Raw genomic sequence first — 23076 nt, forward strand, 5'->3', positions numbered from 1 at the left:
TCCAACACGCAGTTTGTCTTCTTCATTTGAACGAATTGCCGTTTCGCCACTTATTTACAACATTAGATGGCGCCACGAAAGGCCCGTCAAAACTTTCAGGACCAATTGGAACAGCCATACAAACCTGTGAAAATCTTCCAATTTGTAAGTATGAACCTATCACAATCCCCTGGGTGAAAGAAATGTCAGGTATAACAGATTTAAGCACGGATCAACAATATCTGTTGGATATCTCTTCAGCTGTTTCGAGCGGCGTTTGTCCTCGCAGTCTAGCGAGGAAAAAGCCTGGGCCACTTGTCCAGTCGCGATGGTTAACGACAGCATGCCGTGTTCTTCGGCTGTATGTAAGCACATCCCACTCCTCTGAACAGCTGCAACTTCTTGCAAGGTATATAATGAACGTGTACGCACCGGTGTGGTTTGAGATCAAGAAGAAACCATTGATAACTGACGGAGCCCGACACCTCTGAAATATGATCCACTTGTCCCGATTTCTTCCAGACCACTTGAGAAATCTGACTGATAGGGTCATTCAACAAAATGCATTTTTTGCTCACCCTGAAAATCTTCTGCTGGCTTTAGTAACGGATAAAAATCCAGACATCAGAAGTCTTGGCTGGAGAAGAATTAAGAAAGCAAGAGGATTGACAAAAGGCAAGAGAATACTAACTTTTGTTTTACCAGTCATCAATTTTAATGCAGAGCAATACTGAGATGATTGATTGGGCTTCATGCTCCCTCCACGAGCCTCCGCTGACCAAGAAGATGACAAATGAAGAAGTAAATGAATACATTAAAAACAAAAAAACAACAAAAAAAAAATAGTAGAATTTCAAGACTTCCCCTGTCACACCCAAGGTGTAGAGCGACTTGTGAAAATTGTTACAGAGGCTGCTTCTTCCGTTTTCGGCGCCAGCGCACGTAAGGGCTACATCAAAGCAAAATTGAAATCTAGAGGACATATGCCGACATTTCAAACAAAAAGTGACTATAAAGTTAAAGGAGAAAACTAAAAGAAAATCCTGGCTAGCCTCTTAGTAAACTTCTGTTTACTATGATAATTTGGAGTGGGTGGGTGGGTGGAGCTCGCAGTCCAGCTACCTCCTCGTGGTGAGCTCTGGGTTATTTTCATAGCACAATTAGCAATGAAAATAAGCGAAGAGCTGGACAGAGACTGAGAAACGGTAACAAATTTGAACGCTGAAAAACCGTGTTTTAGTGTTTTATATCGAGAAACTATCGAAAAAATTCAAACTGAAAAGAAATTAGAAAAATCCATAGAAAGAAAGGAATTTTAGCCGAAAATCACTTTTCTAGCCAAAAATAATACGTAAATAACATAGGATCCCCCTTGAGGCACAAATTTAATATATTTGCCAGGAACAAATGAGAAATTACTTTAACATACAAATAATTACATAAAATAATCAGCTATTAAGAATTTTGTGAAATTGTTGTGCGTGGTTGCATAACCAAAACTTCAAAGTCGATGCGCGCCACCTAAACGACCTCCAAAAAATCTGAAAAAAAAAATTGGCGTCTTTTTGGTCACAAATGGCCACTTTTCCGCACTACCCACCTTAACATTTCGAAAAAAAGTTTTTTTCTGTACACTCTAATGTGGAAGCTCCAATCCCAAGTGGGAGCGATCCTTCTACATTTACTCGTTATTAGACATAGGCTTGAAGTACAATACGTATAATAAATATGCTTCTGCTTTTCGTCAGTGTTATATATAATTATACAGTCCAAGAAACATAAACATGTTTTATTATTTAACAGTACAAGAAACATAAACATGCATTATTACTTAACATGTTTATGCTTATGTTCCGAGGCTAAGAAAGACGATAATGATGAATGAAATGCTGATTATCGCTAAGTAAAAAAAATAACAGTAGGATGATAAATGTAAATGATTGGGAAGTAAGAAAAAATGAAAACACAAAAAATATAATGTTAACTACCACACGCTTAAATAGCTTGAGTCAAACTTGAAGCTCTTCGCAGTGTAGAAAACACGGAGAGGTACTTCAAAATGTGTAAACTAATGTGTGCTACTTATCTCAGTTATAGAAACCTGCTTCTCTAGAGACGGTCTAACTCAGTGGTTCTCAACCTTTTCCGACTGACGACACACTTTACTGAAAGCTCAGGACATCGTGGCACACTTCTTTAATAATAATAATAATAATAATAATAATAATAATAATAATAATAATAATAATAATAATAATAATAATAATAATAATAATAATAATAATATTATTATAGCGAAACCAATTAGTTCTTATAATGACTCTATATAGCACTGAACATTATTGCTACCGCTGGAGATGTTGACTGGTACAGTATGTCTCGATTTTAACTAATTATGATAAAATTTTTCATGATTTTTAAATTCTAAACTTTTGCAACATTTTTTAGGGGACTGCGTGACACACCAGTGTCGGGACACATCGGTTGAGAGCCACTGGGCTAGGGGCTAGATGGTTCTTGTTGCTTCCTTCAAAAACAGCAAAAAAGTTCTTTTCCCCTTCTTGTGGATTTCAAGAGACTGCTCACAGGTGGAGCCGCCACCCAGGGCATCGTATTTTATTACATATTTTCCAAGGGATTTTCTTGCATTTTCCGGAAAACCACATTCATTATGAGTCGCATATCGAAGGTAGCTGATTCACGGCTTTAGGGGAGAAAATATAAATGTCTGAACGAGGCTTTTGTCTATTCAGTGCAGTACCACCATCTTGTGAGAATACACCATTTTTGTTTCCTCTTTCTCCCTCCCCCGCTTGAATTGCTGTCATGTTCTTGTAACTAATTTTCGCTACTACCTTGGTTTCCCCCCTAACAAACTTAGGAAGAGCAATGGTGAAGAGTACGAACTATCTGTAAATATAGTATGTCTGTTTTGTAGATGAGATTCCACAAATTCCATTACTATTATCTCACTAGATAAAATTCCTATACCTTGTATAACTAACTGGATATAGTTAACTCGTAAGCAATACCCAATAACAGATACATGTATTTATGTAAATTTTGATTCCAAAACGGATTCTTTTCTATGGCTTGAATTCAATGTAGTACAACCTTCCTCCAAACTTTACGTCTTTCTCATCAATTTCTATATCACCAGGGTCTATTTCCCTGGTGATAGTATACTTCTCTGAAGTTTTGTTTCAAGTTATTCATAACTAATGCTATTTTCCTGAGACGATATATATATAAATTTTTTTGAAGGTTTTCATCATTAGTGAAATGTAAAAATTTGGGAAGAAAGACGAACCTTTTGAGAGACAATATTTCAGAAATAATATTATTTCTTTCATTTCCATTATATTTTCTAACATACATTTTACTTTATTTACAGACAGAATCAGTTTTTTTTATTAGTATCCATTCTGAAAACAGACTGGGAGAGTAAATCGAAATAATTTCGAGGTCAATTTATAACCTGAAAGTCGATAAAATCCATACCTTTGAAATACCATTCGAAAAATCGTTTCTTTAGCTTGCAAATGGTATAAGACAAGTCATTCCTCTCTACTATAAGAAAGCTTCAACTAAAAGGAAAAGGCATCAATGGCTGAGACTTTCGGAGTTGATCTATGTATTAATTGACCTGGGAACTCATTTCGTACCAGTTTTCGCAAAACTTGCGGACCGCAAAGGAAAGCAAAAATAAAAAAAGGAAAATCAATTATAACTGCTATCCTAATATCGCACACTGAAATGCAGATTTTGATTCGCGCTTACGTAAATCGTTCTGGAATGATCCCCCTGGTGAGCGTGACCCGGCCGTCTCACACACCGCTGTCTATGCCCATTAACAGATCAAAACCATATGCATGAAGAAAATAAATGTTGGTTCACAGCACCGAATTCCTTTTGGTATTCTCTGTACCTTTCTATTAGCATCCTAAATGCAAATATTGCTTCGTTGTCGATCGCTCTGACATGAAACCAAATTGGTTCTCTGTAATTTCGGTTTCTTCTCTCAATCTTGCTTCTATCACTCTTTTTTAGAGCTTCATTACATGGCTCGTAAATTTTATTGCTCTTTAGTTATCACGATCTTTTTAAATGGTACAATGTAGCTGCTTCTCCATTCGTTTGCATATTTCCCGTTCCCAATATCCTATTAAATAGTCAAGTACACCATTGCACTCCTTCTTTACCTAAACTTTTCCATGCCGTGAATGTAGGTAATATGAACCAACTGTGAATGTACTGTAGGTAATATGAATTCGATAGGGAGATAGTTTCGTCCTGGAGCTTTTAGCATGTTTCATCTTTTCCATGGAAGTTTCTACCTCTACCATGGTCACAGGTCGAACCAGTCCCTGTTTCGTGGATAGATTTTCACAAACTTCCCTCGAGTTTTCTTCATTGAGAAGTTCTTGGAAATACTCCTTCCATCTCTTCTTTATCTTCTCCTCAGTTGTCAGAACTTTGCCAAATTATTCCCTGATGCAGCGTACATGCCAAATATCTTTCTTCTGCCGAAGCTTAAAATATATAAAACAAGAATTATGCTTGTTGTTCTGTATGGTTGCGATATGTGGTCACTTAGTTTGAGAAAAGAAAGCAGACTGAAATTCAGTGATGCTAGTTCGAGGGAAATTTCCCGCCGCGTAGGAAGATTTAGCAAAGAATTTTTTAAGGAGGGAAAAAGGGTGATTTTACGAATAACAGATGAAATGTAGGGAAATTTAGCTTTTCAACAAATGTTATATAACTGACATATAAGCACTGCGGCAGTATGAAGAAAGACGGTGGCATTCTATCCAGAATTCCACATACAAAGTAACAAAACTTTTTTTTCTTAAGACTTCCGCGGTCTGTCTTGAGGATGTTATTATACAAGATAACATTGAAGTAATAACAGAAGATCGAAAGCCCAAATTTATGTTATGGAAATATGAACACAGTATAATAATCTATAGATGTGCAATAATGCTATCTTTTAAACAATTATATATCTATATCTATATCTATCTATCTATCTATCTATCTATCTATCTATCTATCTATCTATCTATCTATCTATCTATCTATCTATCTATCTATCTATCTATCTATCTATCTATCTATCTATCTATCTATATAAATATAACATTGTAAATTAAAATTAGGGAAATTTTATCTTAGAAAGGGAATTTTGAGCATTCCTGAGGAAAATTTTAACTTCTGGACCTAGCATCACTACTGAAAGTATCTGAAAATAAAATCCTGATACAAATATTTAGACCAAAGAGAAATCGGAATGGCAGAAACTTCATAATTTGTACTGTTTACATAATTTTTAGGGTCATTAAGTCTAGGAGGCTCAGATGGGCAGAACATACAGCAAGAATGAAAGAAAGTACGAACGCTGTCAAAATTTTAACTGGAATACCAATCGGAAAAAAGACTATTAGGAAGATCTAGGCACTGATGTGAGGACAATATAAGACGGATCTCGCAGAAATAGAAATACAAAGTAGGAGCTGAATATTGTTAATTCAAAGACGGAAACCAATGGAGAGCTTTTGTCAATCCGGTACTGAATCTTCGGATGTTATAGGCCATAGAATTAGTTAGACGAAAGACCTTTCAACTTGGTGATCTGTATCATTGTGAAAAGTGTGATGAATACTGCTCAAAGAATATGGAAAATGCAAACAGACACACACAAGTTCATAATGTAACGTAAGTAACCTCGTTTGCTTAGCTCAATAAATATCATTATCTCAAAATAAAGAAGCGAAACAATTAATTTAAGGTTGGTTTAAAGGGACAAGCTTTGCCGATAGATGTCACTACAGTTTTCGTATCTCTCTTTTGTATTTTTACCTTTCACGAAAATTCACGATTTCTCTTACAAATTTCGAACTACAGACGTCAAATTTTTAGAGAAGGAACTTTATAATCTATCAAAGGCAACAATCCGTACCGATTTTTAATTTAGAATTTTCTTTTATTGTTTCAACAGTTTATTGTTAAAGATTTGATTATCCAATTTCAACAATAAGCCATTTCAACAATGAAAAAAATTCTAAATAAAAAATCGGCACTGATTCTTTACTTCGATAGGTTATGAAGTTCCTTTTCTAAAAATTTGAAGTCTATAGTTTGAAATTTATAAGAGAAATCGTGAATTTTCGTGAAGGATAAAAAAATACGTGAGAAATATATGAGGACTGTAGTGATATCTATCGGCAAAATTTGTCCCTTTAAACCAACCGTAAGCATTATTTAGCAACCTAAAACACGTAATAGTCCAGGCAATTTACAGTTGGACCTGGGCAAAATTGCAATAGAAGCTTTATAAACAGTTTTTGATTCAGGAATCATTACTGAATAACATATTCAAAATCCGACAAAATCGGACCACGGGAACACCCCCAAAAACGGTTTTCAAAATGGCGGATCATGGTTAAAGAATCTTGCGTCTATCTTGCAATTTTCTTCTGTATCTCGGGTTCATCTTATCCGATTTTCACGGTTTTGTTTATCATGACGTCTGAAGATGGTTCCTACAGTTTAATGTGGGATCGGAACCTCATGACTCCACCGGGAATCGAACCCGGGACCTCCTCACCACAAGGCGACGAGCGTAACCACTCATCCATCGGGGACATTATATAACTACATAAGGTTTCCTAAATCATAAGGGGAAAAAATATAACCCTCCCAAAAATAGTATAAATTTATTCCAAATGTTCTAATATACAGGGTGGCCCAAAAGTAGGCATACAGTTCCGTACTGATCTCCTGTATTTCATATCATTTCTTATTGTTATCACCTAGCTTCTTTATTATTTGTTCTTAATGTATTTGTACTTATACCTTAAGCCCGGAACAGCCGCAGCAAATAAACCCATAAGCTAGAATGTTATACTTGATCAATGCAGGGGTGTATACCTACGTTTGGGCCACCCTGTATTTCTAAATAATGTTTAATTTGTGTATGTTAGTTACCTGTTTTCTTAATTTGTTTTCATTATTAATTTTTGTTTTTACGGTTTTAATATTTTAAAAAGTAACTATTTATAATTTGCTTTTTTTCTGTTTTGTTTTCAAATTAAATTACACATTTAAAAATGGAGATGTCTGAATATTGTGTGATATGTAAGGAAAAATTGGACAGTAGGCAAAAGGTAGTTAAAATTAAACAGAAAGGAGCAGATGGCATAAATGAAGCAAGCCACAGGCGTGGAAGTGATGTTGTTGCTTTTCCTGGTATTACTGTCCATGTTTCATGTCGGAAGCCATTTACAGATTCAAAGGATATTGGTGTCAATAAACGGCAGACTAGTGATGAAACAAAACCAACAAAAAGTGCACGTTTAAATGAAGACCCAATTCGTAATGCCACTCATTGCTTGTTTTGCGATACATTTGTGGACTTTTCTTCAAAGCATAAACCGTCATCAGAGCATGTAAAAGTACGTATGTCAGAATTTGTTGAAAGTGTTTTAAAAAATGTTGTGAAAATCGTTGTGATGAATGGTCACTTAAGGTACGAGGACGTTTAAGTACTATCTTGGTTACCTTCATGCAGCGGACTGCGTCTACCATAACACTTATAGTGTCAATTTTCGAACTGGTAAGAACATTCCCGTGAATACTCTTCTTCCAATAAAGTACATAAAGAGAGGTCGGCTAAGTAATGAAAAATAGTACCTTGCATTCCTTCAGATATGTTCGTACTTGGAAAATAATGAAGAAGAACAGCTGCTGATGGGAGACCTGATTTCAAAAATGGAAGAATATCTTGAAGGGAGCCGAAGTTGTGCCTATGATCGGAGACATATGAAGAGGAAACTTTTGGAGTATTATGGAGAGAAAATTATTATTTCTGGTGGAAGTGGAAAGGCAGATGTAGTCACTTTACTTGATACAGCGACTGAAATTCTTCAAAGTTATCACCAAAAGTCAAAAGAATGTGATATTGAATTACAAAATATATACTTAATAGGAGCAGCAGCCAAAATAACCAGAACTGAGGTGAAATCCTTCAACGTTTCTAATGTGGATGTGTACCCATCTCCAAGTGACCTTACTGAAGAAAGTACTTTGCTATACGTACCTAAGAGTTCGAAATTACTGTTGTCAAATCTATTTGTGGGAAAGGATCCATCTATAGAAATTGGTTCAGTTGCTCAGAGCATTATGCAAGGTATACGTCCTGGAGTATTACTATGTCCATTGCAGATTGGTTTAGCTATCCAGCTGCACCACAACTTTAGATCAAGGTACCTTGTTGATTTGCTTCACAGTCTTGGTTATTGTTCATCATATTCCGAAGTAATTAGATTTGAAAGAAATGCTGCAGTATCAGGTAGCCATATCTCGTTAAATACTGCCAACAACACTGCAATTCTTCTAGCAGCTGATAATGTACTTTGGATGGAAAGAACACCTTTCATGGGATGGGTATGATTGCAACTACAATCCCAAAGAACAGGATCCATCCAATTATTCAATGCTGTAAGATTGCTGAAAATAACATTAAGAATGTTGCAACAGTTGATATTGTGGAATACAGACATTCAAGAATCATGCTCAGGGAGATTTCATTCAGCAAACTTCCAATATTGCCCATTTCCTCTATAAGTAGGTTAAATCTTCTGTGGCAAATATGTGCATCCGAAAGATCAGGTCCAAGTTGGTCAGGAGTTATGTAAACAATTCATTCTGGAACAAATGTTTCACATCCTGGTGTGGCATCAATCACATTTCTTCCTATCATTGATATGGCAGCTAGTGACATAACATGTATACTCTCAACATTGCAATACCTGAAGAAGTTAGCACATGATCAAGTATCCCTTGTATCATTACTTTTGATCAACCTTTATTTTGGAAAGCTTCCCAAATTATCCATGAGCAACAAGATCTCAAAGATATTGTTTTAATGATGGGAACATTTCATACTCTGATCAACTTTTTGGGTTCAATTGACACTTTGATCAATGGTTCAGGATTATCCGAAGTACTTCAAGAAATCTATGGACCAAATGCTGTGCTGCATATGATGTCTGGAAAAGCTGTTTCTCGAGCAATGCGAAGGCATATGATAGTAGATGTAGCTCTTAGTACCTTATTGCTTTCAGATGTTTTCCCTCGCAATGAAGATGGATCCCCTCATCATCTAGTTAAATAAGCTTGTAACTTACTTGATAACGTCATAAATGGCAAACAACATGTTGAGGACATGGAGCTGCCTGGAGCATTATCTCAAATCAGTATCTCAAATCATTATTGGGTTATGATATATGCGAGTTCCTGGTATTTGTGCATGCTTTCACAGGCTGTGACGAATTTTTTCAATTGGAAAGTCCTTAGCATTTAACAAGCTGCTCAAGAATAGTGACCTCCGTTGAGTTGCAAATGTATTTTGTTCTGACTCCTGTCAACAGTCTGAAATTGAGGCTGCTGGAAGAAAAGCAATGCTTCTGTTATATGACTTCAGGTCATTGGAATACACAAATGTACTACGCCATCGAATGTTGCTTGAGAAGGTAGTTGCAGCTACATCATTTGTTACACCTGAACCTTTACCACCTACTGATTCGACTACAAAGTACCATAGCTTTCGTACATACTTTCAAATAAGAATCTGGAAATCTACAGAAGTGGCAATGACGGCTGAAGAGTGGGGTTGGTATATAAAGGATAATTCCTACTATCCCATACTTTTTGATATGCCACCAGCTCCAGAGCATATACTTAACATGATACGGTGTTCTTGTACAAGTAGATGCGCAACTTTTCGATGTGGATGCAGGCGTAAAGGATTGCCATGTTCAGCTGCTTGTGGAGACTGCAAAGTCACTGGTTGTGATAATATTGAAACTCGTGCTGATAATGAATATTACAATGATGAGGATGATTCACATGAAAGTGTTTGTATTTTACGAACTTCAATTTTTTAACGCAAACACATAATTTGAAGTAAATTTATTTAATTTAAAAGTTGATATGTGAACTCTGTTAATCATTGTTACCTGAAACACAGTTGCTGTAGAATAGTGTTGATATATGTAGTTTTATTTAAAATACTATTGGGTATAAACGAAAGCTGAATTAAGTTTAAAAGCTGAATTAAGTTTAAAAGTTTTACTTTATGCATACAAAAGAATAAGCACAAACGAGTTACACGATTTTTTAAATTAATTACAATGTTAGCCAGGGGCGGATCCAGGACCGACTTCTGGGGGGGGGGCGGTGGGTTGTCATACTGCTACTTTTAAGGGCTCCAATCTTTGGGATGGGTTTTATTTATATATATAAAATAAGAAAGTTTCCTCTTCTGGGGGGGGGGCGATTGCCCCGATCGCCCCTCCCTGGATCCGCCCCTGATGTTAGCATTCTCACACATATAAAACACAGTGAAGTGGCAATAATGTTTTAATTTATTGAGCTTTATCAAATGATTAAATAAATAAATAAAAATACGTTGATTGTAAATTAATAGTTTTTTACACGAAACGGTGTAAGATAGGAGAAAAGTGTTGTTATTAAAAACTTTAGCATTTATATGTAGCTTTTATTTAAAAAATGTTTCATGTAAATCCGATTGCAGATTCCCGAGATACAGACAATTATTTAAGGTGTATATGTAAGAAATTATGATTTTTGAAATTAAATGTTGTTTTTCACAAGAAACTGTACGAGATAGGATATCAATGCTCCTAATAAAAAATATAGTACTTAAAACGACCTTTGATTTAAAAAAACAATCGTCAAAATCGGATTACAGGAAACCGAGATACAGAAAAAAATTGCAAGATAGACGCAAGGTTTTTAAATCATGGTCCGCCATTTTGAAAACCGTTTTTGGGAGTGTTCCCGTGGTCCGATTTTGTCGGATTTTGAATATGTTATTCAGTAATGATTCCTGAATCAAAAACTGTTTTAAAAGCTTCTATTGCAATTTTGCCCAGGTTAAGGGTATAATTGCTCTAGATTTCCTGGACTATAAGAAAATTATATTAATTTCACCATAACTTTCAACTTTCAAAATTTATTGCATAGTGTAATTACAATAAATAATAATAATAATAATAATAATAATAATAATAATAATAATAATAATAATAGAGGTAAAAAAATACTTACTCATAGGTAGTAGGACTAATGTTAATTTTCAAAGGTTCACTTCCTGACTCAAATTTATTTGCAATCGTTACGTTATTTCCAAACAGACAGTACCGTGGCATCATCTTTCCAACAACCCCCGCAAGAACTGTGCCTGTGTGGATTCCAATTCTCATCTGAAACAAAAAATGAAATACAATATCATATTTAGAATACCTTGGTAGGCCTATATTATTACAATACTAATACTACCATGGATTTTTTTTACTTTCAGCCAGTGCATTTTTCTGGATGCATGCACTGGTACGAAATACCGGTACCTTTCTTCTAGTTTTAAAAATTTTTATAGCGATATAACTTGCATTGTTTTTATTTGTTTCTTATTGAATTTTTCAGTGTAAACAAATTTGAAGACTAAGACAGGAGTATATCGTACGCACTTAAAAGATCTGCTCCAAGGAAATGATGTTGATTTGCCTCAATGTATGTCAAGAGTTTGGATTCTTGGCGTTGGCCAGAAATTTTGGGCTGACATTTGTGGAAAAATAGCACGCAAATTCCTCTTAAATGATTTCAGTGAATACCTTCAAGAAAATAAAGATCCTGACTTACCACTTTCTCTGAAACACAATTTGGGCACAATTGCAGTATCTTCCAGCAAATGTGAAACGTAGGTCTCTCTGATAATTCTTATAGTAAATTCATCTAGGTCATATCAGGGGCGGATCCAGGACCGACTTCTGGGGGGCGCGATGGGTTGTCATACTGCTACTTTTAAGGGCTCCAAACTTAGGGATGGGTTTTATTTATATATATAAAATAAGAAAGTTTCCTCTTCTGGGGGGGGCGATCGCCCCGTTCGCCGCCCCCCTGGATCCGCCCCTGGGTCATATCTGCTTGTAGAGATAACATTCGCTCTGATGTTCGTTAGGTTAGTAAGACCGCCTCCCACACCGTTCAACTCTACTAAATACATGGACTTTAGGCTGTTAAAAGGTCGTCGTTCTGTAGTTGATGCTAAAACCAAGATGCGATCTAGAGACAGTGAGGATATTTCGGATGAATTGCTAAAAATGTGTAAATATCTGTAATATGTTTACAATGCGTACTGGTATTTCTTTTTTATAAGACCAAAAAAAAAAAAAAAAAAACACTGGTTTTAGTTATTATTGAATTTATAATACGAGAACTGGAAACCGATTCTTTGATCAAGCATTCTCCAGGACACCATACATCCACGTACAGAATTAACCTAAATGATTCATCGGGTTTCAAAGCATAAATACATGAAAAGATAGGTATACGCTCACTAAGTTTTAAAAGCTCGTCTCGTGTCTCGTATGCATTGTAGATAGCAGACCTGTGACGGCATTCTACAAGATGGCAGCAATGCAGAAGGAGAGTTTTTGTGGATTAGAATATGCGAAGTGTTCGTCGATTATGAGCGTTCAGCGTGAATGCGTCCTTGCAATTTCTATTTGTTGGGATGCAAAGATAAAGTTACATTATATATCAGATTTGTGTATAGCCATAAAACATAAAATGTGGTTGATAAGGTAAAAAACTGTTTATCGCATAATAAAAAAATGTTAGTTCGTGAATGTATACAATATGAATTTATAATGAATGTTGGCCTGGTATGACGAGGTACCGGTATGTTACAAGCACAGTATAAGGAGTAATGTGTAATTAATAATTTGTTGTCTAGGTTGAAAGAGAGTTATTATTTTAGTGGAACATCAAAATTTTAGAACAGAAAATTATCTGTTCTTTACGTTAGACTTAGTGATTTTGAGTTTATTGTTTGGCAATTGCAGTGAATCTGTGATACTGAACGCGTAGAACGATTTTATTACTATTTTGGGTTAAGGATTTTGCTTTGATTTTGTAGTGTTTCTATCTCTTTCTTTAACAATCAAGACTTTAGTTTCTTTACTTCTATTTTCTAAGATAGATGTGCGCAATTTCATCTCTTATCAGTACTGAAAATGTCTGATAACTTATGAATCAAAAGGCGTCATTATTTAATCAGCAAGTAGGGCCTACATCAGGCCCTTAATTTGTGGGGGGCAGGGAGCAACTGCCCCTCCCCCCAGGGAATTTTCCCGCCGTTCGAGGGGGGTCCACTTTAAGACAAAATTTTCTTACTCCTTATACGAAACGAACATGAAATTATAAATGAAGCATTAAACAGGTTCACTACATTAAATAAACAAAAGAGCACGCAAAAGGAAATTAATACAAAAATGAGTCGTGGGCTTATTTCAGTAAAAAATGTCTACTATTAGGGGCCCTACCATTCGTATGGCTTTGAGATTTATCAATATTGTCTCCTTAATTAATTTGTCATGTATGGATCGGGCCCACAGGCGTAACTAACGGCCCCACAGACCTTGCCGTGCGGGAGGGCCCACAGGCTACGGGGTGCACATGAAGAGTAAGGGAAAGATGGAAAGAAGGGGGCCCAAGAATAAGAAAAAAAACTTTTCTAGGGGACCCAAATGAGTATTCACGCGTATTAATGCTTGTCCCCAGAAAAAATCTAAGTTACAGCACTGGAATTCATACTACCTACAATGAAGCATTTAACCCGGAGAAGGAACTAAGTAGGAATGAAGGGTAGTCGTTGTTTGTTTATAACACTGATCTAATATCGTGAGTTGAAAATTCTTCAGTTGTAGCGTATGCTGTAAGCCCTAAGTTTGTCTGTAAGGTAACTAACGTATAGTCGAAATTTAGACATTTTGCACGCAATATTGTAAACTGTTAGACATGTTTAAATTTGTTTCTAGTATCTATTTTCTTAACCAAATATTGCAAGAACACTGATAGTTCATAGATATTTACGTCAGAAATATTCAGACAGTATGCGTTTTACTCGTAATAGGCGTTTCAACTTTAAACTGTGTGTTCTTCCCTTCAACGTTTCTTGCACTTTTATGGGGTTTCTCCTGTACTGTGCAATTGGTTCAAGCTATTTAACACGTAGCTTACTTTCCTTAGTACCTATGGCTACTTTCAGAACCCATTGTAATGATCTAGCTATAGACATAATACTTTCGTAGTAAAGAGCCACGAGTAACACAAGAAATGAAATAGTTGCTAATGTAATAACAAATACAATAATATTGATTTAAAATGAGTTAAAATAATTACTTCTATCTTTCCACTCATACATGGAGTGAAAATTATCAAGTAATACTGTACGACCTATAGTAGTGTTGCCATATTTTAAAATTAGAGAAGCGAGGGAACCTAAACCGTACACTGTAAAAAATGAGGTGTTGAAACAATACAAAATGACTACCACTTTAGCGTGTTATTTGTATGTTAATTCAGCACCAAGCACATCGCCTTCCGAGCATATCAAAAATAACTCGTTACTACCTGAGAGAATTTGCATTCGTATTTATAGTTTAAAATGATCAAAGCTTTGGGAAATATATTTGGCACTTATGCCAAGTAACGAATAATGTTCTGTTTTCTGTAATTAGTCACAATAATATTGTAAACCTGTGAATCGTCTGACAACAGTTACACAGGAAACGGTTCTGCCATCTTCTGTTCATACTTGCTAAGACACAAGAATAACAGATAAAGAAAATAGATGGAAGAACTGCTACGTGTGTAACTGTTGTCAGATGATTCACAGATTTACAACAATATTATTGTGACCGCTTACAGAAAACACAGAATGTTATTAGTTACTTACCATAAATGTGAAATATTAGTCGGGGAGCCAAGGGTGCCCCATGTGCACCCCTCCCCTGATCCTGTTAGACCAGATTTTTAAAAATCTTCAAAGTCTAAAGAAAATTTATAGCCATGTTCCCAAGAAAACAAAATGGCTTTACAGCTAAAGAATAGCCGTTATTTCGTAGAAACTATGTATGCCTCACAGCAAAATCAAGAAAATAGTTAACTTTCACTTTGGTGGACTTTCCCCCCCGTAAATATCGCATCGCCATAAATGATGCATCGTTGAAAAGCTGATGGAACACAGATTCCAACGGGGTAATAGTACCACCTCTCGTGCTTCATTCCTAGAAGAAGAAGAAACCTGAAAATTTTTGAAAAATTCTAAAAATTCGAAAATTCATGGGCAGCAGGCAACTCTTGCACTTGCTGGACATCAATGAAAGAATTCCTGCGTGTGCCCTAGATAGATATGTCAAACAAATGCAACAATCGTAAAGATCGGCAAAATACAATGAGAGAAAAATGGAACCTCTAATTTCTTTCCACCGCAAAGCCACTTCCCTTATCCCTCAATATTCTTCCCCTTCACTACGAGCATGAATCTTCGTTATTACATTTGATATCCTCTAATAACAATTCTGAAGAAATTAGTTCCTTCGTGCAATTAGCGTGGACCACAATTGGCATCGAGGAGAAAAATCATTTTTTACAATTCCTGGGCATACCAACTCTTACAGTTCATGTTAGTTTAATTATTTTATAGGAGTAAGATGAAACATAGGTGTACTTTGTATATGCTCCCGAAGAACATAAAACAAATAGACAAGCCCTTAAGAACACTTCTTCAAAGTCATTCACCAAATGCATTCATTTTCATAATTGAAAAAGGTTCGCAGTGCAAAAAATATATTTAGCAATGGACTAATCACTTTTTGTAGTAAATCTTCGATGAAAAGTTTTTTGAAGTTCCAACAAAACTTCTAATACCCAATTCTCTCATGGTTTAAATTTCGTACATTGTAGAAGTCTTACGATTTTTTAAATTTAAAAGATATACACTGTCAAAATCCTGAACCGAAATTTTATCTGGTATGCAAGAAATGGACACAAATCAAATTGTGGGCACTTGTGCAAAGTTATTCGTCAAAACTATCATCACTGTAACAATCACTATCACTTTCATAAATGAGAAGTTCCAGCAAAAGGTCTAGTAAAAGGTACATTGGGATTTTCTCCTGTTCCATCACATTCTTCCACTGACTCTCCACAATCGAAATCTTTCAATACATCTGTTAAAACTGGAGGAGGAATTTTATTGAGAGCACACCAAACTGGTTCCTCATTTTTATTCCAGCCATGACCTACCCAAGGGATTGGGATTTCTTGAAGTCTTGTGTTGGTCAATCTCCAAATCCGGGTATGATAGTTGGATCTCTTTATGTGTTCAATTATACAGGTCTTTGAGGGCGGTAGCATGGAAAAGTCAACTTTTTCTTCCATTGAAAAAGTGAGGTCTTTGTCTTGACATTTGTTCTTTATTATAAGCAGCCTAAGTTCATCAATTGAGGAGCAATCTATGAAGCTTCAAATTTTTGGAAAGCTACAAGATAAGGTTGATGCTTCTGAGTGAGGAACATTTTCAAAGGTTTGATCTTTCCTTTTCCTTTGAAGGCACATGTTAAAGGTACCCAGTAAAGGCATCAAGCCCTAGCAAAGCTGGATACTTCTCAGCACCATAATGCTCTGAGACTTTAGTAACATTAAGTAACCTTTTCTTCTTACCATATTCTGATTGAAACAGTATCTTACATCTGATGTTACTTGCATGAGCGTGCAATATCCAAAAAAATGTCAATATCAGGACTTTTAACTCTCACTTCCTCGTAGCCCATTTGAGCAGCATACATGCAATATATAATAACTCTCGAATCTGTTTCTTCTTGGTTTGATATCAGTTCTGGTATCAATATGGGTTCTTTGGAAACAGAGAGGTTAAAAGTTTAACCATTCTTTACTGATATAAAATTGCGAGTTCCTATCAAATCCTTTACTTCCTTCTCTGTTGACCAAATATCATGCAGAACATTTACTAACTGTTGTTTATTTCCTTCATTTTTCAAAAACAATTTTCAGTCTTTAGGTATCTTGGATTTCGGGTCTGTCAAATTTTTTGCAACTCCTCTTCGTTTTCTTTCCAAAGCTTTTACTGCTATCTTGCTGTATGTATCAGTACTGAAGATGGCATCACCTTGTTTAGAAATCATGTGGAAAATCTCCAAAGCTATGTCCTTGAAAGTTGGTGGAATTTCTTTGAAAATGTGAAAGTATGCATTACCTTCTTCAACAGTCAACATTTCTGAACCAGGAGAAAAGGCCTCATCACAAGCATATTTTGTAAAGTACAAAAACTACTTGGCTTTCTTGGTCTTGACATGAAATCCATTAGTAGTACCGATGCGGAATGGTATTGGTGACAAAGAATATGCCATAAGCTGTTCCAAATCTATGTTCATGTCTTTTTCTTGCGCCTTCAGTAGTAGCTGAAATAGAATATTTCCTTGATGTTTGTATTCTATAACTTTGTACTTGTTGCCACCATAACACTAATTTGCATGTCTGCCATAGTTTTCAAGTTGAGTTTGTTGATGCTCTCAAAAAATTTCTCATTCTTTTTCAGTCGCTTCTCCACAAAAGTATCTGTGGCATAATTTCGTAGCTTTTCAGCTTGAGGAATATCTTTCTCAATATTTGGAGACACAGAAACACCTGAAGATATTGCATATAACCGATCTTCTTTAAGTACCCGGCTATTTGAGGCGATCGTAAAGCGTATTTATTGCTCATGCGTACTCTTGGAATACGCTGACCATGTATTTAAATGTAGATGGCTAATCATAAACGCGAAAGCAATAAAATCGCTGAGAAAACGTCAGCTCGAGCGTATTTGGTGCGGGTCGGAACAATAGACCGCCTGCTGTTTAAAAGATTTCAAAAGGGAGGGAAAAAAGGAAAGACGTGTTGCCAGGCAAAGGGATTGTAGCAAGAAACAGCTGCTTGGAAGATGGTTTGTGCAGAGTATTGGAACTCTGCTATTACACACCTGGACCTGGCAAAAAGACCTGGAAACCCTGACTGGCTCACAGTATGATTTACACATCTGGTGAAAGTAAAATTACTGAATAGCCACTTTGGCTGCGTTCGCTACAGGGGGTAACGCTTTCACAAATAACCTAATACTAATATCAAAGGAGTTCATGTAACTTTCAAAAGCTTCTATTACTCTCAATATATTTTGTACTCTCTTTCAATTGCTGATCTTCTTAGGTCTCGATGAATATTTTCTTTCCTACTTTTGATACCAGCCATATATAAAGTTGCTCCTAACATTTCTGAATGCATATGTGTTGCCAGTATCCATTTTTGCCATGCACCATAGTTCCTTGTGATTCCGGTCAACCCTACTCTACTACCTCCAGCACCTCATCTTGACTTTACATGCTTCATAAATGTTTCTTCATGGTTTTATGTACATCTGTTCTACACCCTGAAACCATAGTTCTCGCAACACTGAAAGCATGTATTTTTTAACAGTTCCTTTACATCTGGGGGAATATGTTCAATGTTCGATATGAGTATGATCGATGTCATCATAACTGAAAACATGGTAGTATACCGGGCATAGTTTTGAGCAGAGTAGCTAAAGAACAAATGTGACATTAAATATAAACACTCTACATACAGATAAAAGTAATTTTTTAAAAAGACAGTTTCATGTAATTGCAAACTAGCCACACATGATCCATAAATGACACCCAAAATTGAACTGTTTTTCCAAGTGATTCCTTTTCAACTTTTTGTCTGAAATCTTGGTATTCTTTACAAAAGTGAGCAACTTTTTCATTCTGCATGATCAAATTAATGCTGTTATGATTGGGTTCTAAAATTACTTGCTTAAATTCACCTTGCAAATTTTCCAACATATTCAAATAATCTTTATATTAAACTGAAAAGTTTTGAGAAGCAATCTTTCCAAAGCCTCGAGAACTATTTTATAGCAGTGCATAGCTCTACTGTAGTTCTTGACACTCAATACTCCTTTCATTGATCCAGATGTTCTTAGTCCAGCTTCTATCAGACATCATCTAAACCTGACCCAATCATTTTCTTTTCCATAAAAATTGGCACATGTTAACTGAAATGTACCTAAAAGAATTATGTGCACCCTGTATTCCTAAGGAGAGTTCCAAAATACCTCATGCATACACCTAAGTCAAAGGTTGCGGGTACATAAGCTTGCCGAACAGCTTGAGAAGCTCCAAACGCCCCATACAGAGCGGTCATCAGTACTCTCGGGGGTTCCAGCTGTTATCCTACTTTCTATTGCTCCAATGTCTATAAATTTTTGATACCCGGCCCTGTGTAATTAGGGGATCTCTAGGACAGTCAACGTGAAAGTTTACTCTTTCCATAAAATACCTACTGGTATTAAAAAATTTAAAAAGAAAGGTCCACGATTTTATAGTAAAGCCAAGTTTCTTTTTTGGGAACATGTCTCAAAATTTTCCTTGAACTGTAAGTAATATGAAAATATATGTCCCAAAGGATCAGGGGAGGGGTGCACACGCAGGACCCCTGGGTCCTCCGCTATATATTTCGCAAAGTTTTGCTCATACCAAACGAAAAAAAAAAAAAAACAATGCAAATACTCACAGCCAGTAATGAAGTATTTCTAATATACTCTGAAGGCGATGTGCTGGTGTTGAATTGACATACAAGTAACACGCTAAAGTGCTAGTCATTTTGTGTTGTTTCAACGTCTCATGTTTTGCTGTGTAAGTACTGATGTGAACTTGTGTATTGCAAATACTGACCTGGGATCCTTCGGACCATTGTTTTTTTAGTGATTTCTTTGTTAAGTGACACTTTCAATGTACTTTTCTAACGAAACTAAATAAAGAAAATGTAGTTTTTGCCTGTAATGTTTTATTAAGTTCAACAAATGTGAGTCTCGAATTGTAAAGTAAATATTACACGTAAGATATTTGCAATTGCAAGGATATCTGTAAGGCAAGTCGCCCCCTCCCAAAAGCGATATAAGGCAGATACTGTTCATACGGTTCTCTCTCTAAGAAACACAAAATAATTTCTAAATTTTTATCGTAACAAAGGTAAAACACATTTTAAAAGAAAAAATATTAATAATGATTCTAATCTAAACAAAATGCTAAAGATGCCGTAATTCACTTTACAAGTATTTATTATTACATAAAGAGTAGGTGAACACACAGAGTAGGTAAAAACATAGATCTTTTTCAGCTGAACTAGACAGAATGGTTATCAAAGAAATACGCACCCATGAGATCATGCATTATTATTCATGAGTTGAACCAAAATGTGTATGAATATACGACATTTTTTTAAACATATTTTTCACTTCCTTTAATTTTCTTTTAAAAATCTCGATATAACAATACATCAGCAAATTCGTCTTAGATTTTTCTCCAATCCAAAAAAGCAGGTGGTTTTTCGTGATTAAGAGATGATTAAGCGGGGGACGAATATAGGACCTAAAAATCGGGTGGTACCAGCTAAAATCGGGTAATATGGCAACCCTAAACTATAGAATAATTTTTTAGAAAACTTCATTCTCTTCTGTTAAGAAACAATCCGCTTGCAGATAATACTATAATGAATTTGCGAAATTTACTATATCCTGTTTCGCAATTTCATCATTCACTTACTAGTGTAATTAAACGATTTATATATATATATATATATATATATATTTCGAGTTCTCACTTTTAGTTAGGTCGTCAACCTCGCAGAATCTTATACTACAACGCAATAGACAAGTATCAGTGGAACTTGATGACATAAGGTATTCCAGTTTCGAGACGCAAGGTTCTTGCTTTGGGTGTTTGAAAGAAAATAGTTGTTAATCGAAGAAACAAATATTTTTATCGCAGATGCCAAAAATATTATGGTACCTAATGCAACTAATATATTTACCATATCAATATTCACTATTTTACGCCGAGAGCTTAGCGTGGCGAAATCGCATCCACCTACCTTACTTATTCTTTGATCATCCTCCATTTGTATTTTCCAATCCATTTTCTTCCGCCTACGGGCCAAAATCATGAGACATTAACTAAAAAATTTATTTCATTTCTTAATATTCAAATTTGATGTTGTTTGTTTGTTACCAATACTTATACATGCATTTATTGAGAAAATTTTAAGTAATTCTCATATCATAGATGAGAAATTCATGTAAGTATTTACGTACCTTTATAGGCTTGCCATCGTGAGTTTGGTGATTTGAACACGTCTCGATCATCTTAAGAGCCATCCACACAATTTGCTGAGCATGCGTAGAGCTTCGTTTATGTAAACCACTTGCCACACAGTATGCATCACCTATTGTCTCTACCTAGAATATCAAATGGGAAACAATCGTAATATTCATCAGCAGTTATAATTATAGCATTAAGAGTCACGTTAAGAAAATTTCCGAACTTTAGTATCTTTTTCCTTAAATTACCCAAACGAGAAATTAACACTTATAATAATGCACTATAAAATTATTGTTTTAACATTCATCGGAAGTAAAAAGTAATAAACTCGATAATATACGAGAGCTTCATAACCATATACAACTTTTTGTAATATCCAATCTATCGATGCAGCTAAAATATTTTGCTAGGGGGTCATGGCTTCTTACTTAAAAAACCTTTTAATGATCGTAGTAGCTTGTGGCTCAACGGTATTCTAAGGGGATGCCCCCTGTAGTTGCACCTGTGATTCTACTCCAACAAACTTTTGAAAACATGTGATAAAAGTTCAAAGTTTAGGTGTATCAATTTTCGGCATTTCATATTAACTGTCAATCGTTTACTAATTGTTAAATAAATTTTAACAATCAGTTGTGAATTATGCAATAAGTGTTGGAGACCAATTTTGTCATAGTAAAAGTTTAAGTGAATATTTCCTTTTTGATCGTAAATACGCTACTGGTTCTAGTATTATAAAAATGTCAGCTAATTTTGAAAATTTGGTTATTACAGAAATTTCGAGTATATTCGAAACTTCAAAAATTAACAAAATTTCTGCTATTCTCGAAACTTCGGATGTTATCGAAATTTTGTGCATTATCCAAATTTTCAATATTACTGACATTTCAGTTATTGTCGAATCATTACGAAACTACATTCGTCGAATATTCAAAAGTTTTCGAATATCACCAAATCTTGTCAACCATAATTTCTTTTTGAGGTGGTTTTAGGCCCGCCTCTTCTGCTAATGGACACCCCCAAAAATGTACATGCCTCACTAACATTCGAATCAAGGACCCCTAGCTTCGGAATACAGCAAGCTATCCGCCTTTGCTAGCAAGGTCGGCATGAAATCTTAAGTGCCGGTAACAATGCGGAAATTAATATGTCAAGTATGAAGGGAAAAAACGTTTATTAATGTTTGATATTTTACCTGTAATTTGAAGGGAATAGAATTTATCAATGTCACCCCATTTGAGAGGGGAGTGAATGCTAGATGTTAACATGGCTTTTACGAAATATTGGGTGGTTCAGATTCTAACCTTATAGCTTATCCTAATCCTCTGCTAAGGTCCTTGCTACGGTCTTCTGGGATTGTGAAGGAATTCTGTTGCTGGATTATCTTAAATCGGGTGAAACCAGCAATGCAACTTATTATATATCTCTTCTGGACAATCTGAAAGCAGCACTAAAGGAGAAGAGGCGTGGAAAGCTTCCTCCAGGCCAATGCGTCCTCACACAAATCAAGTCTGACATTGCAAAAATTGGAGGTCCTACGGTTTCAAATACAGGAACATCCACCTTATTCGCCTGATTTGGCTCCATCAAACTTTTATCTCTTTCCTAAATTGAAAATGTTTTTAAAGAGAACGCATTTCAAGGCGCCGATGACGTCATTTCCCAAACAGATACCTCGTTTGGAGAGCATTCATCCGACTTCTATTTGTCTGACCTGCAAGCACTGCAGCAGCGATGTGAGAAGTGCATTGTACTACAAGGGGAATATGTTGAATAAAAACACCAAGCTTCGCTTCATATCTACTTGTTTTCTTGGTGAAGCTGAGAACTTATCAACCCACCCTCGTATATATATATATATATATATATATATATATATATATATATATATATATATATATATATATATACATATATATTAAAATTTAATTATTTCGAAATAAAGGCCATTTAAATAGATTTAAAGAAGAAGTCAGTAATATCAAATCAATAA

General features: G+C 35.5%; 1 protein-coding gene across 1 annotated transcript in view; it reads right to left on the reverse strand.

Annotated features, from left to right (window-relative positions):
* LOC145667722 (head-specific guanylate cyclase-like) overlaps window positions 1-23076 on the reverse strand; it is a 649486-nt gene that overhangs the window by 58632 nt on the left and 567778 nt on the right. The window contains exons 8-9 of the mRNA XM_081735178.1: window positions 21080-21223; window positions 11113-11267 (exon numbers count right to left, since the gene is read on the reverse strand). Coding sequence (XP_081591304.1) covers window positions 11113-11267; window positions 21080-21223 — 299 coding nt within the window. The remainder of the gene's footprint in view (window positions 1-11112; window positions 11268-21079; window positions 21224-23076) is intronic.

This window comes from Thermobia domestica, chromosome 1 (assembly GCF_964235325.1).
Source record: "Thermobia domestica chromosome 1, izTheDome1.hap1.1, whole genome shotgun sequence".
Taxonomy (NCBI): domain Eukaryota; kingdom Metazoa; phylum Arthropoda; class Insecta; order Zygentoma; family Lepismatidae; genus Thermobia; species Thermobia domestica.